This window comes from Gobio gobio (assembly GCF_949357685.1).
Source record: "Gobio gobio genome assembly, chromosome: 1".
Classification (NCBI taxonomy): domain Eukaryota; kingdom Metazoa; phylum Chordata; class Actinopteri; order Cypriniformes; family Gobionidae; genus Gobio; species Gobio gobio.
The window spans coordinates 41,217,403-41,233,166 of NC_137097.1; the positions used below are offsets into that span (position 1 = coordinate 41,217,403).

Sequence of the window (15,764 nt, forward strand, 5' to 3'; positions counted from 1 at the left end):
AACTGGCGCCAGGGTCATGGGCGGCCAAGGCTCATTGATGCATGTGGGGAGTGAAGGCTGGCTCGTGTGGTCCGATCAAACAGACGAGCTACTGTAGCTCAAATTGCTCAAGAAGTTAATGCTGGTTCTGATAGAAAGGTGTCAGAATACACAGTGCATCGCACTCTGACTCAGTTTGTCGCGTATGGGGCTGCATAGCCACAGAACAATCAGGGTGCCCATACTGACCCCTGTCCACCGCTGAAAGCACCACCAGTGGGCACGTGAGCATCAGAACTGGACCACGGAGAAAGGAAGAAGGTGGCCGTGTCTGATGAATCACATTTTCGTTTACATCCCACCTCACTACTTACAGGACTTAAAGAATCTGCTGCAAACATCTTGGTGCCAGATACCACAGCACACCTTCAGGAGTCTAGTGGAGCCCATGCCTCCACGGGTCAGAGGGACCAACACAAAATTAGGTCATAATGTGGTGCTTGATCGGTGTATTTGCATTAATGTTCACACACGGTTTTCATAATTTTTAAATTAGATTTGTTTAAAGGAAATCAAATTAACAGTGGTATGACAGAAGTTCAACCAAAGGTTAATATTATAATCAACATTTGTTGCAGTTCTGTTCATGTTAGATGTATTTGATATGGTGGCACATCTAATTGTCAAATGAAATGTCCTATTATAGGTCTGGTGATGGATATTTTGCAACATCTCAGGAAACAGACGGAAGATGACTGATGCTATAGGGTTAGAGATGCAGTCAAATAATGAAATCAGCTTTAGAAAGACCGGATTACATATAGCTATTTGAGGAACTTCTAGAAATAAAGACCTGGAAAACACCCTACCTTGTACTGGTTTTCCCCACATTGGACTCATTTATTGGAATGGCCTCTTTATGACATTTCCCTGTGTACTGAAGTACATTTAAGTAAGTAAATTCAATTGTTGACAGACTTTGAAATACAATGTTGGACCTGAACACAAACCAAACAAGCAACTACAAACAAAACTTTATTGAAATCCAGGTTTGGAAGAACTTTTGCTGCGATTTCTATTTCAATGATTAGACAATTATTAAGAACCCAAGTAGTCTTGGTCAGCTTTAACAGAAAGTTCACTTCAGTTTGATCAAGCGAGTATAATATACCAGTCTCAACATTATCAAAGGATACACACACACAGAAGTCAACTGACAAACGAAAACTCAAATACAAAAGTACAAAATACAAATACAAACCTAGAAATCTTCCAGCCATTTATTAAATGTACTCCATAATTAATAGCTAAAGTATAAAATAAAACTGCATAGTTTTTGACTCTATCTTTTGAAACTTAGTGCAAAATAAAAACACAAGGCAGGCTTCGAGGGGAAGTACAGAGAGACCAGAAAAAGTTTCAATCTTGAAAACGTATTCGGTCACTTCAGGCGTTTGTTGACTTCCTCATGTCAATGTTGCATATTTCAAATTGCAATAAACTTAACTTCAAACAAAACAGTTTCTGTATAGGTAATGGTCCATTAGATCCAGTGCAATACAATAATACCATTCACTCGGTTTACTTGGTAGGTGCAAAGCCCACGCGGTCTGCCTCCCTGTCAAACACAGTGTAGTAGCGGCCGATAAACACGTCTCCCAGAATCCACAGCGGCCCGGCGGGAGGCGGGATATCCATAGCCATAAAGCCAGACAGACAAACACTCATACCCATATGAGTCACCTGAGAAGAAAGAAAAATGAGGTAAACTGATTTCAATAGTGCACAACAGTCAGGTTCCCCAAGTAAAAACTCAAGAAAAAACAAAAACTTTCTCCATAGGAAAATAGATTTTTAAAATGATAACATTTAAAGACCGACCTACTGTTAGCTTTGAGGTTGTTAATCGATGTTTTTTTCTTCTGCAGAAGCCATCAGCCCGCTTTATTTCAGCTTATTTGTAAAATAATCGTGTTTAACAGCGGAATTCCAGTAGTGAAAAACTACATTACCCATGATGCTGTACAAATAATTACGCAATCGGAGACAAAAAAGCAACAGCCAAAATAACTTTAGCCCCACCCACCCTTATGAAGCACTGCAAATGACGTAATTGAGTCAATATCTCTCCGCTCTTTGTATATCCAATAAACTGAAATATTTACAAATGTTGATTATATGTATAAAAGTAATACGAGTGGTTTTATATTTCTCCATTTTTTTAACGTTCGCAATGCTTCATGTATTGTAGTTCTTTCCCCTCACTAAAAACGTTAAATATACAGTCTCAAGTTTCAAAAACTGTTTTGCTTCAAATCAGAGTTTGTAGAGTTGTGATTCACCTCGTAGCTGATGCTGACTTGGTTCATGGCTTATTACTCTTTAACAAAGACTTAAAATTCCTATGGGAAAAAGAATGGAAAAAATACTTCCAGAAAAAAATTCTCTCTTAAAGTTTAACTTCGCCAATTTTCAACCCGCTTTGTATTGTTGCAATCTCTGTAGCATATATAAATGAACAATGTTTACTCTCTGCGTGTTGCCTAGAAACCAAGAAATTCAAGTTTATTTGTCAGCAAAAGGAGCAATTGTCTGCATTTTGACAGCAACAGGGCTTTTGTGAAAACTACAGATTATACTTCCGTGTTTTGTTTTTGTTTTTATCCCTGCCTATGGACAGTCGGATCGGCAGAGGGTCATTAACAGAATAGTTATTGGTTCATCAAGTGTATGTACTATTGGCTATGTAACACTATATAACAGCTTTCTTACCTGTATGCGACAGTTTAGCATTATGACTAAAAGTTTGCCAAGCAGCATTTCCTACTAAATCAAGGCAGTATTTGACAGTGCATTATGGGTGTTGAAGTTCACAAACGGGAAGACAACAGCATTTTTTTCTATTTCTAGTAAGGTAGCACCGATTTCAATTTATTTTTATTTTCACTTTTCCAGTGTATAGGCAGCCAAGTTTTCCTCAAAGCCCATTTTACAAGCAGTGAACTACCCCTTTAAATGTTGTATTCTGTTCAGAAGTAGCCTTATTCCATCTCCTTACATTCGACTAGATTCCAAACTTAAAAGCAACAGAGAATGTGACTAATTGTAATACATTTTAGAGATACTGTGACATTTGAGGTTCTAAATTTGAATGTTGTACTAAGTTCCACTATAATGTCCCTTTCCAACCTCTGCAGACTAAAAAGAAAACCCCAGCAGATTCTGTACCTTCATTACATAGTCTTCTCCAGTTAAGTTGAGCATCTTCCCTCCCAGGCTGAAGGAAACAACAGGAAGTGATGGAATCTTCTTACAGTCAATCCAGTACTGCAGAGGAGGAAACAAAATATTTACATTACAACTTCCTCACTTGATGCGATAATAAACAAAGTAGACAATTACAAATAATAAAGATGAAAAGTTTCAAAATCCGAAATAAATATATATATTATATGTTTTCTGCAGTGTTTATGATAAGACCTTTTTAAGAGCAAGTAAAGAAAATGTAAAGGAATAAATTAAAGGGAACTCAACATGGTCTCTAAATGTAAATTTCTAGGGAGAAGCACAGTTGTATTGCCAACACTTTGCAATTTAAAAATACAACAGATAGCGATTACTTTAATTTTACAAAAAAAGATTGAATTGTTCTGCTTCCAACCACTAGTATATTCGGACCACACTAAACATTTACACTGTAAAAACATCACTTTTGAGCAAAGATTCTTAAATCAAGATGCATTTACTAGAGATACAAAATGACAATATGAAGTCTTGTTTCCTGTAAAATTTATCAAAATTAAGTATAATTAAAACAAGACCAAATATCTGCCAATGGTTGATAGCTTGCTGAACACACTTAATTTTCTTAAACTTACACTTGCATCTCAAGTAAATGTATCTTGACTTAGATTTTCAGATTGGAAATCAGGACTTTTTTTTTGCAATGCATGCAACATTTAATGCAATTTATGAATTTCTGCTCTGATTTAAGATCTTAATTTGTGTTAGGGGGACTTTTTTTTTTTAACCTGCAGAAACCCTGTTTATTCTTTGGATATTTTAGCTGGAGTTCTCCTCACCTCTCCCATAAGCAGTGGTATGGCTCCGATGGCTTTCTGCAGGGCCCGCACCTCTTGAACCGGCCCTGTGATCAGTGATGTTCCCGTGTCAACAATTGCCTGGCATCCACTTTTGCAGAGGGTAAGAGTGCCACCCACTTGAACCCTGCAGGAAAATGACCGATATATGCAACGAACCATCATAAAGACCGAACACCCCCAAAAATCCGATAAATCAAGTATCTTGGTCTAAAAAGAGGGCTCATCCTTGAGCAGAATCTTTGAAAAGCTGTTGAAACATAGTAATGGTGATCACATACTTATCCATCTGTATCTGCCAGTAGGCTTTTCGCGTGACGTTGACGTAATGCAGATCACCGTCGAAATACTGCTGGTCAAAACCTCCCAGCATCAGCTCACCTCCAACCTCACCTGCAGGGTTCCTGCACACAACATTTATTTATAAGGTTTAGCATGTTCATTAAGCCATCGCACCTTTGGTCGCCAAAACGTAGGCAAAACCTGACCCGCATCCACCCATTTGTTGCAAATCATTCATTTAGTAAAAGAGGCTTTTGTTTTTATACAGACAGAACAATCAACTATTGTGTGATAAATTGGCCATAACATGCACATGCATTTTGGAAAGCAATGAGGGGGTGGCACTGCTATGCAAGCAGTAATGAGTCATGAGTTACCATTTAACACAAGAATAAATACAATTCTTTCATGCTCAAGGTCAAACCATCAGTCTACATCTGCAGCCACATTCTTCAACATTATAAAACTGAAATGGAGAAGAAAATAGAGGAACCTCAGATAAGGGAAACAAGGTCATTTCCCAGTTCCTTCCCAAAATCTTGCATGTCAATATTAAATGTCCACCGATTGGTTAAAAGAATAAAAAATAAAAAAAACTGTCAAATGAAACTTGAAATGGAGTAACGTGAACCAAGAGCAGAAGAGAGCCTTACCGGTTGATATAAAAAGAGAAGATATTCTGGGGCAGGATTTTGGCAGCCATGGCTGTGTCAAACACCGGCGTAATCCTATCTACAGAAATGGCAGGGTATGCCATGCCCAGGACGCCATCAAAACGTGCCACAGCAAAAACAATCCCAGGCTGTTTGACCGCCTCGGCAAACTGCTGGTCTGGCACCTTCAGCCCTGCCAACTACAGACAGAAACAAATGATAGGCCGTCATGCGAATGCCTCAACCAGTGTTGTCATCGTTAACTATTAAAAATGGATTTTGCTATTTGGAATAAAGCGGAAATAAAAAAAATGTTTACACTGGTGGTCAAACGTTTTAAAATATAATGCATTTCCTGTGATGGCAAAGCTGAATTTTCAGCATTATCACTCCAATCTTCAGTGTCACATGATCCTTCAGAAATCATTCTAATGTGATTATTTGATGCTCAACTAACATTTCTGATTATTATCAGTGTTGAAAACAGTTTGTGCTGCACCAATAATAATGATAAATGATCATATTAGAATGATTTCTGAAGGATCATGTGACATTTAAGAATGGAGTAATGAAGAAAATTCAGCTTTGCATTAACAGAAATAAATTACATTTTAAAACATTCAACTAGAAAACAGTGATTTAAAAAAAAAAAATATTTCACAATATTACTGTTTTGCTGTATTTTTTTTCCAAATAAACTCAGCCTTGGTGAGCAGAAGAGACTCCCACTTTTAAAAAAAAGTTTTTGATTATTTCAAACTTTTGACCACCGGTGTAAATATTAGATGAGAAGCTTAAACGAAAAATAAAACAAAGTTTGAAGAGTTGAAGTGCTAAAATTACTAAAACTAATACATTAGTAAAATTACTAATAAAAATGACAAAAACATTCAAATAAAATATAAAAAATATAAAAATAAAAGCCAAGATATTAATAAATACTATAAAATATATAAATAATACTAAAATAAGACTGGCAACAGCAACATTATTGGTTCATGTCTAAAAGTTAAAAAGAAACAACTTAAATTTTGATCGGTTTCTTACAGAAAGCAATCAGATTGCTTTGAAGAATATAGTGTTGGAGTCAGTTCTATTCTTGTTACATTAGCGCTTTTACAGCTTTCATGTCAGGTTACTGAAGTCTTTACTCACAGTGACTGTATCCTGACTGACGAAGCCAGAGAGACTCCCTCTGCCGTACCGGATCGAGAACTCTGTGCCATTCTTAACGTACGTGCTTGACTTCTTAGAGTTGTAGCGATGGTGCAACCCTGATAGGCAGAGTAAAACAAAGTTAAGACAACACAAATCAAATACAGATCAATGCAATCATTCAAAACATCACTCACAGCACGCTATATCCAGGTAGGAGCAATGGATAGATGGAACCCAGAGGTTGGATGATCCAGTGTCAAACAGCACAGTGAAGTCCTGAGGAGGGGTACCAATACTGATCACTCCAAAATACTGGGCCTGAAGAGGGAGAAAGGACAACCAGACTCAACATATTCCTTATGGAAGAATTAAAAGCATAAAACAAGGGATACAATACCGCACTCTCTTACATCCATGAAGTTGGTGAGTTTCTCTACAGGTGGGGGTTGCTGTGTTGGTGTTGCTGTGGTATTAGGGACTGTAAATTTGACATTGGAGGTTTTCTCTCTGGACATCTTGGCCATGGATTTGATCTCATCAATAGTCTTCCCATTGTCTGCCAACATGCGGCGCACAGTGCGCGTCTTGTGCAGAGGAATTCTAGAGATACAGCAGGAGAACGTATTTTTGCTAACATTCAAAAATGTTCTCTAACCGCCTGCATGTTTTAAAAACATTTTTCTTAGTCATCCGAACATTAAGGGAATATTCAATTTTATACGTTTGCACGCATTATGGGAATCTTATTTTTGAATGTTCTCTAAACATTAGATGTTAAGTGAAGGCCCAACTAAAACGTTTCGTTCATTAATTTGAGTGAATCGTGCCAGACCTTCAGCCAAAGTTCTGATAATGTTCCCTGTTAGTTGGGTTAGCATGTTGTTTGTTTCTGTACAGTCATTTGTTTAGACTTCAGCACCATTTAAATATTTTCCCCACACTTATCCATTTTTGTGGTTTATTAAAGGGGTAGTTCACCCAAAAATGTATTTACTCACCCTCAAGCCATAGGTGTATATGATTGAATTATTTTAGACGAACAGTTATATTAAATAATATCCTGGCTCTTCCAAGCTTTATAATGGCAGAGAATGGGGGACAAGATTTTGATGCCCCAAAAAAGCACATCCATCCATTATAAAAGTAATCCACATGGCTCCGGGGGTTAATAAAGGCCTTCTGAAGCAGAGCAATGCATTTGTACATGAAAAATATACATATTTAAAACTTAATAAACTAAAACAACTACACTTCAGAGGTGCTATATAGCACCTTAGTCAAAGAACTGGTGAAGAACCTCTGAAGCACCAAAATTGGTGCTATATAGCACTAAAAAAGGTTCCCTTATGATTACGAGCCAAGAACCATTTTTGGTGCCATATAGAACTTTTTTTTTTTAGAGTGTAGCTGTCTACAGTCAGACGGCCGGAAGCATCGATTTACAGCGAAAGAGTGACCTCTGACCTGACGCATGACGTATTGATGAAAGTAGCAAAACAAAACACTGGTCACGAATTAGAAGTCTAAAATTAGAATTTTTAAAAGATAAAAGTTGGAGGATTTCAATATAAGAGAAGAGGAGCTAGAGTTTGTTTCCCAGCCATATTGTTTGAACAATACAACGGGAGAGGCGTCAAAACTTACACTACTCCTTCATCCTCCAGGTCAGGGGTTTCTCTTTTGCCGCAAGTTGACTGGCATAGGCCATCTGCCGGAAGCTACTTATTTAGTTTTAAATAGGATATAGATATATTATATATATTTATATTTATATATATAATTTTTTTTTTTTACACAAACACATCGCTTTGCTTCAGAAGGCCTTTATTAACCTTCTGGAGCTGTGTGGAGTACTTTTATGATGGATGGATTTTTTTGGGGCTTCAAAATCAGGACCATCACTACCATAAAGCTTGGAAGAGCAATTCTATTTTTTAATATAACTCTGATTGTGTTTGTCTGAAAGAAGGTCGTCGTGTACACCTAGAATGGCTTGAAGGGGAGTAAATGGTGGGATAATTTACATTTTTAATAAAGCTTAGATAACCCCGCCCTTAAACCTTACGTATGAGCAAAGCAAACTGTCATTGGTCACTTTACAGTGGGCAGTTCTTGACTCAGAAAAAAAATGCTGGACATTAACTTATATTTGCAGTTTACTAGAGAGGGGTTAATCTGTTTAATCGGGAGGCGGGAGGGTTTACTACGAAATAACCATCACAAATCGTTCAGATCGGGTGTAGGCCTACTACATCTCCTAGTCTTTTATTACCTTATTTATTATTTAACTGAATCTATTTGTTATTTAATTTTATTATTTCTTTATTTATTCAGTTTAATTTCTTTATTTTCTCTTTATACATGTTATGATGCTTGTCTATTGCCTGCTTAAGACATTTCATTTTCTGTACTAGGCCAATTTTGTTTGTCAATATTGTTCAATAGGCCTACATTTCTTGAAAAAACCGGGGGTTTGTAATTGGTTTCATTAAAAAGATCTGACTCTTAACAAAAACTCGTTCACGAATCGGACATGGGTACGTCAAAACAGGCTAGATCGCTTCATAATAAACGAAACTGTCAAAACTGTACGAATGAATGTCAGATTCTTTAGTTATAAATAAACGTTTCGATTTGTTGCGTCGCTCGTTTGCATTGTTACACAATGTCGCGCTGCAACTACAAGCAGTTCACACATGTAGGCTAATTGTTTACTAATCAGTTTTGGTTTTTAGCCTTACTCGAGTGAGTTCAACTTCCTGATCCATAGCACCGGATGATACTATAGTAAGCGTTTACACAAAACGTCCTAAGCAGCACTATTGCAGCCTGACCAATACGATATAATGCGTCGGTTCGGTTGATTATTGCAATACAGATCAAATTCAAATAAAGTTAATGCAGTCATCATGGGGCGGTTTACATTTTTTGCAAACAAACTATTTAATGAAGTCACATGAGAATATGTGTTGGACACATAAAACACGTTTACATCGATAAAAAAGAGATTTGATGCATTACCTGATTATTGTTTGGGTGTCCTCAATTAACAGCCAAATTAAAAACGCGAACAGGTGAAAGTGATTCATTCTCTAATCTTTAAAAGAAACAAATAGTTTTACTTCAGATCTGAAACAAATTCAGACTTGCAGAAGCAATTCTGAAGTACGTTTTCCACCGCCGCCCCTTGTGCGCAACTTATATATCCGCAAGTTCCTTTCGGGGAGCTTCGTGCAAGTTCGGGGGTTTCCGTACTCCTTAAACCTGGTTGGCTAGCAGCATTGATATTACACTACTATTGGGTAAAGAACAAATCAATCAAATTCAATTTCACGCCCGCTGCTTCCTCAAATGACTGCCTGACTGCTGAAATGTGGTGTGACTGGTTTGCAATGACAGATCGTGTTTATGTTTAGTAGGCTTTATTTTAAATTTGCCTTGTTTGAATAAACATCTCCAAATGAACAACCATGACAGATTTCAATAATCAATAGGCTACATTTTATTTTTGTTTCAAATCTACTGTAAATGACAAAAATATCCTTCCTCTTTTTCCTTTAACAGAAATTATTGCAGAAGGAGGAAGTGGAGCAGGCAGGCCTAACCAACAAAACCTAAACCCAAATATATTTTTTCTCTCATTAAGTACAACATTGACGCTACATTTCAAACAACTGCATTTTGTTTTTCTTTTACAGGCATGATATCATGGATATTATGGCACCTGCTGGTAGATGCCAGAACTACGCCATTTTACGGGCAACACTCTTTCAAAATTAGCCTTGTATTTCGATTGAATTAACCTTTTACATTTTTTCCCTTTTCCTTTCTTTTTCTTAAAAGTGAGGGATAAAGAATGTATACATGCCATAAAACAGTTTAATGTTAAAAAATGTGACTGTAATTTGTGGACTAAAATAATTTTAAAAACATGAAGAAAAAAAAGTGGATAATAAGGAACGCTTATATTATGTAGCCTACATTGTTTGGGCGTTCATTACGTTTTGACAACGTGCTCTCCTCCCAATCTGACGTCTGCGTTCCACCGGCGCGCCTCCTCTCCTCTCTCGCGCTCATCTCGCACAGATGCAGGTTTGTGACCCTAACCTCATGCTTATTTATAAGTTTAGAAAAACTAATGGAAAGTAACACAAGAAAATAGAACTTCTTGAGTTTGTAGGTACAGCTACTGGTCCCATATACTGACTGAACTACCTTTCTGAGATTATATAACGCGCAAGAATTTGGGGAAAATCACTAAGCAAGTGTTGTATCAGAGGTGAGTTTTTATTTTTATTACAATAATTATTTACAAATTAATATCAGTCAAATTAAAATGTTAATGTTTTCCATCCCAGTCTGATCAAGACATTGGCCCAGGCTTCCACAATTATTGGTTAAAGGTTTACATTCAGTATTAATGAAATCATTTGAATTAGAATAAGATTTAAAAAAATAAATAAAAGGAAATTATTAAAACTTCTTTCTCCATTCATTCACTAAAGGTTAGAGCCACTGTGAAATGTGGTACCACTGTGTTAATTTGAACAGGGCAGAATGGGATCAGAGGTCAAAATGCAAGAATTTACCAATGTTGTTTAAAAACAAAACAAAAAAGAGTATGTTGTGTTTAGGTTGAAATAAGAATAAAACCAGTAAAATAGTTCAAAGGACTGTAACATTGTTTGTTCTCATATGTTAATTTTGTTTACCACTACCATTAATAGGGTTGGGGGGTCAGTATTTTTTATTTTTATTTAAAGAAAGGAATACTTTTACTTAGTAAAGATGCATTCAATTGTGACCATCAAGCTTTTTTTTTAAATTGTTACAAAAAATCCATTCCAAATAAATGCTGTTCTTTTGAACTTTTTATTTATCATAGTGTGTGAAAAAAGTTTAACGGTTTCCTCAAAAATATTAAGCAGCACAACTGTTTTCAATATTGATAATATTCAGAAATGTTTCTTGAGCATCTAATCATCATATTAGGATGATTTCTGAAGGATCATGTGACACTGAAGTAATGATGAAAATTCAGCTTTGATATCACAGGAGTTACATTTATAGTCAATTACAGTTAGGCCACATAAGACCAATATGAGTAGAAGTTCAATTAGTTGACAGGGAGTTTACTGGAGACAAAGTTCTCCACTCTTTCATAGGCTGTAAAAAATGAAAACAAAGAGAATCCAGCCTTGAACTAACTTAAGAAACACTAGTACTTATTATCAGATGGATAATCACAGTCTGAAAAGGCTGGGTTGCTTCAACCCATGTTTGGGTCAAATATGAAAAAAAAACAACCGTTGGTTTAAATAAAACACATACATTATATATATATATATATATATATATATATATATGTATATATATTCTACACTGTTACAAACAGAGGTGACACGGATAACAGAGGCAGGTGAAAGCAGAGTTTATTTGCAGAACAAGGATGTGAGCAGATGAGGTGAGAGTCAGATATGGCAGTTCAGGTGAATGCTGGATATGAAGGTGATACGATACGTTTCTTGATTGCAGAACAATGGATCGAAGGAGACGAGGACCAGGAGACAGGACGAGACAAGGAGATCAGGTAAGTAGTCAGGTGAGTCCGAGGAAGCAAGCATGAGTAGTAGCATGTGCAAACGATACCGGACAGTGACTGAGTGTGAGCGTGGGGCTTAAGTGCTGGTGGTGATTGCTGTGATGACGTGCAGGTGTGTGTGCTCAGTACTCAGGTGATTGGGATCGTTGTGGTTGTGAGAGGGTGGAGCCTGGCGTGCTTGTAACATTACTGGGGACCTCTGTCTGATACGATATCTTCGGGGATGCCATAATAACGGAAGATATTGTTAAACATGGCCTCATCGGTTTCCAGGGCTGTGGGTAGTCCTCGTAGTGGGAGCAGTCGGCAGGACTTCGAGAAGCGGTCAACCACTACGAGGACACAGGTACAGTTGTCTGATACTGGGAGATCCGTAATGAAGTCTACCCCGAGGTGTGACCATGGACGGTTGGGAACGGGCAGAGGAAGGAGTTTACCAGCTGGCAGGTGTCGTGGGCTCTTAGACATGGCACATTCCCGGCATCCCCGCACGTACCTTCTGACATGATATGTGGCCACCAGAAGCGCTGGCGTAGCAGCGAGAGGGTTTCATTGACCCTAGGGTGACCAGTGCCCAGTGATGTGCGAGGAGTGAATGAGAGGGATGCGTTGTGCTCATGTGAGGTACTGCAAGCCTGGAGGGCAGCCCGGCGGCACGTTGGTGGAGGCGTTGGTAGAGGGCAAGGTCTCCTCTGACCAGGTGATGGGGCTAAGGAAGAGCTTAGTGGGTAGAATGGGTTCCTCTTCTTCCTTGCCCCATTCCTCTTGGCCGTGGATGCGGGAAAGGGCATCCGCCTTGATGTTCTTGGCCCCAGGTCGGTAAGAGATGTGGAAGTCGAATCTCGTGAAGAAGAGAGCCCATCTGGCTTGTCGGGGGTTGAGTTGTCTTGCCTCGCGGAGATACCCAAGGTTTTTGTGGTCGGTAAGAACCAGAAATGGATGCTTGGCGCCCTCTAAACAGTGCCTCCACTTCTCCAGTGCGAGCTTGATGGCGAGGAGTTCACGGTTACCAATGTCGTAGTTGACCTTCGCCGGGCTGAGCTTGCGGAAGAAGAAGGCACATGGATGGAGACGACTGGGGTTCCCCTGCTGTTGAGATAGGACCCCACCCACCCCGGTGGTGGAGGCATCCACTTCAACGACGAAAGGGAGGTCAGGATCGGGGTGGACCAAGAGGGGAGCGGTCGTGAAGGTGTCCTTCAGGGTCTGGAAGGCTTGGGTGGCGGATGGGGTCCAGGACAGAGACTTGGGCTTGTTTCGGAGAAGGCTGGTGAGGGGGCTGGCGATGGAGCTGTAGTTCTGGATGAAGCGTCAGTTGAAATTGGCAAACCCTAGGAATCGTTGGAGTTCTTTCATGGATGATGGGGTTGGCCAGGACCGGATGGCTTCCACCTTCCTCTCATCCATCCGGATGCCACTGTGATCAAAGATGTAGCCGAGAAACTGCACTGAGGGCTGATGGAAAGAGCATTTCTCGGCCTTAAGGTAGAGCTGGTATTTCCTCAGGTGCTGAAGGACCTCCGCAACGTGACGGCGATGGTCGGCCATGCTCCGGGAGTAGATCAAGATGTCATCTATGTAGACCAGCACGAACCTGTGGAGACACTCCCGGAGCACCTCATGTATGAAGTCCTGGAATATGGAGGGGGCATTGGCGAGTCCATATGGCATCACGAGGTACTCGTAGTGTCCTGTGGGCGTGACAAAGGCGGTCTTCCACTCGTCCCCCTCACGTATCCAGATGAGGTTATACGCGCTGCGGAGGTCCAACTTCGTGAACACAGTGGCACCACGGAGATGTTCCAGGGCAGCTGGGACGAGAGGAAGGGGATATCTGAACTTCACTGTGATGTTATTGAGTGTGCGGTAGTCGATACAGGGCCGCAAGCCTCAGTCCTTTCGCCACGAAGAAGAAACTCGAAGCAGCAGGGGAGGTGGATGGACGGATGTAGCCTTGCTCCAGCGCCTCCTTGATGTAATCCTCCATGGCCTTCTCCTCCAGAAGTGAGAGGGGATAGATTTTTCTTTTGGGCACTGGTTCACCTGGCAGCAGATCGATTGGGGTTGGGGTTGGGTTTTGGAGGGCTGACACCAACTGGTTGGCGGAGGAATGAAGAGAATGACGACTGGCTCTGTTGTTCTTCTATACACAACTGCATACGAGTGGCGAAGTGGATGGAGAGTTGTATGAAGCGTTCTAGCCCGATGGTATCCTCATATGCAGCGAGATGCAGCCGCACCCGAGGATCCAGACCCTGTCAGTAGGTCGTAATCACGGACTGCTCGTTCCATCCACTAGCAGCAGCAAGGGTTCGAAATTGTAGAGCATACTCATTAACTGTGGAGGTACCTTGTTTCAGATGATAAAGCTGTTCACCGATCGACGAATCCCATGATGGTTTCCTAAAGACCTCCTTGAAGTGAGACATGAACCCGGACAGGGTCTGGATCACTGGACTGTCGCTGGACCGGAAAGTTGAGATGTGATGAACGCCACTTTGGCGCGATCGTTGGGGTACAGGCGCGGCTGCATCTCCAGGACCAGCGAACATTGAAGCAGGAATCCGTTGCAATCCTCCGCCGAACCAGAGAAGGGCACCGGTCTGGCCATGGGACTGGCACACTCAGGGGGCGAAGAAGCAGTGGTGTTGATTCCGGAAGTGCTCGCTGGTGAAGGTGCAGGTGCGCTGGTGGGAAGAGCTCGCCGAACAGCGTCGACGAGCTCTTGGAAGGGATCCGGGGGGCTCATCCTGGTGGAGTGCTGTGTTGGTCCGGTATTCTGTTACAAACAGAGGTGACAGATAACAGAGGCAGGTGAAAGCAGAGTTTATTTGCAGAACCAGGATGTGAGCAGATGAGGTGAGAGTCAGATATGGCAGTTCAGGTGAATGCTGGATACTTGATTGCAGAACAGCGGGACAATGGATCGAAGGAGACGAGGACCAGGAGACAGGACGAGACAAGGAGACACTCAGGAGATAAAGGAGATCAGGTAAGTAGTCAGGTGAGTCCGAGGAAGCAAGCATGAGTAGTAGCATGTGCAAACGATACCGGACAGTGACTGAGTGTGAGCGTGGGGCTTAAGTGCAGGTGGTGATTGCTGTGATGATGACGTGCAGGTGTGTGTGCTCAGTACTCAGGTGATTGGAATCGTTGTGGTTGTGAGAGGGTGGAGCCTGGCGTACTTGTAACATACACATGATTCACTGTAGTTTAACATTTAGTGACAAATTGTGCAATAAATCCTAAAATAATTACACATGCTAAGTATGCATATAAGTTAGTGGATACATGTAATGCGTTGTTGACCTTCATGACCTTAGACACAGTTGGCTTTACGTTTCTCATACAGCTATCATGAAAAGGGCAGAATAATGTAATTTGGTTGTAGGAGCAAATTAATTAATTACAAAACAAGTACATATTTATTCTCTGGAAGCCGGGATAAATGAGCAAACACTGTCACTGCATTCCTGACATGGATCAGACCCTCAGTCACCCCTCAGATACCAAATGCAGACATTGTCTGTAACAGAAATACTAGAATAGATACACTATGATTTCCCCTTAATTATGTAATACAAGAAAAGGGATTGTAAACCCCTCTTTAAATAATAATAATAATATTTCACAATATCTGTTTTACATCAGTATTTTTACACTTTAATCAAATAAATGCAGCCTTGGCATGCATACTTCTTTCAAAAGCATTTATAAACCCGTACTAACCCTAAACTTTTGAACGGTAGTGTCATTTTTCATTTTTATATTGAAATTTCTTGTACATATAAATAAATGGACAGGCTAAATTCTTTAAAGAATAGACCTACTGCATGAAAAAAAGAAAATGAGACAAGTCTTTGATTATGATTAAAAAAATAATAACAACTTTCTACCATCTTGTCAGTATAATTAATTTTTTCCATTATGTTCAAATGCAAATAATAATCAGTTTCCATTGCAGCCCTTCAGTTGGAGGAGGTTGCTGCC

The 15,764-nt window shown here is 39.9% G+C and overlaps 1 protein-coding gene across 1 annotated transcript; it reads right to left on the minus strand.

Annotated features, from left to right (window-relative positions):
- Positions 1-1,001: 1,001 nt before the first annotated feature.
- On the minus strand, positions 1,002-9,529 carry napsa (napsin A aspartic peptidase). The gene is made up of 9 exons (XM_079830086.1): positions 9,194-9,529; positions 6,583-6,772; positions 6,367-6,490; positions 6,170-6,288; positions 5,015-5,214; positions 4,361-4,483; positions 4,062-4,206; positions 3,208-3,306; positions 1,002-1,722 (listed from the first exon to the last, which is right to left on the minus strand). The coding sequence occupies exons 1-9, from the start codon at positions 9,259-9,261 to the stop codon at positions 1,561-1,563; spliced, it is 1,230 nt and encodes a 409-aa protein (XP_079686212.1). The 5' UTR covers positions 9,262-9,529; the 3' UTR covers positions 1,002-1,560.
- Positions 9,530-15,764: the final 6,235 nt, after the last annotated feature.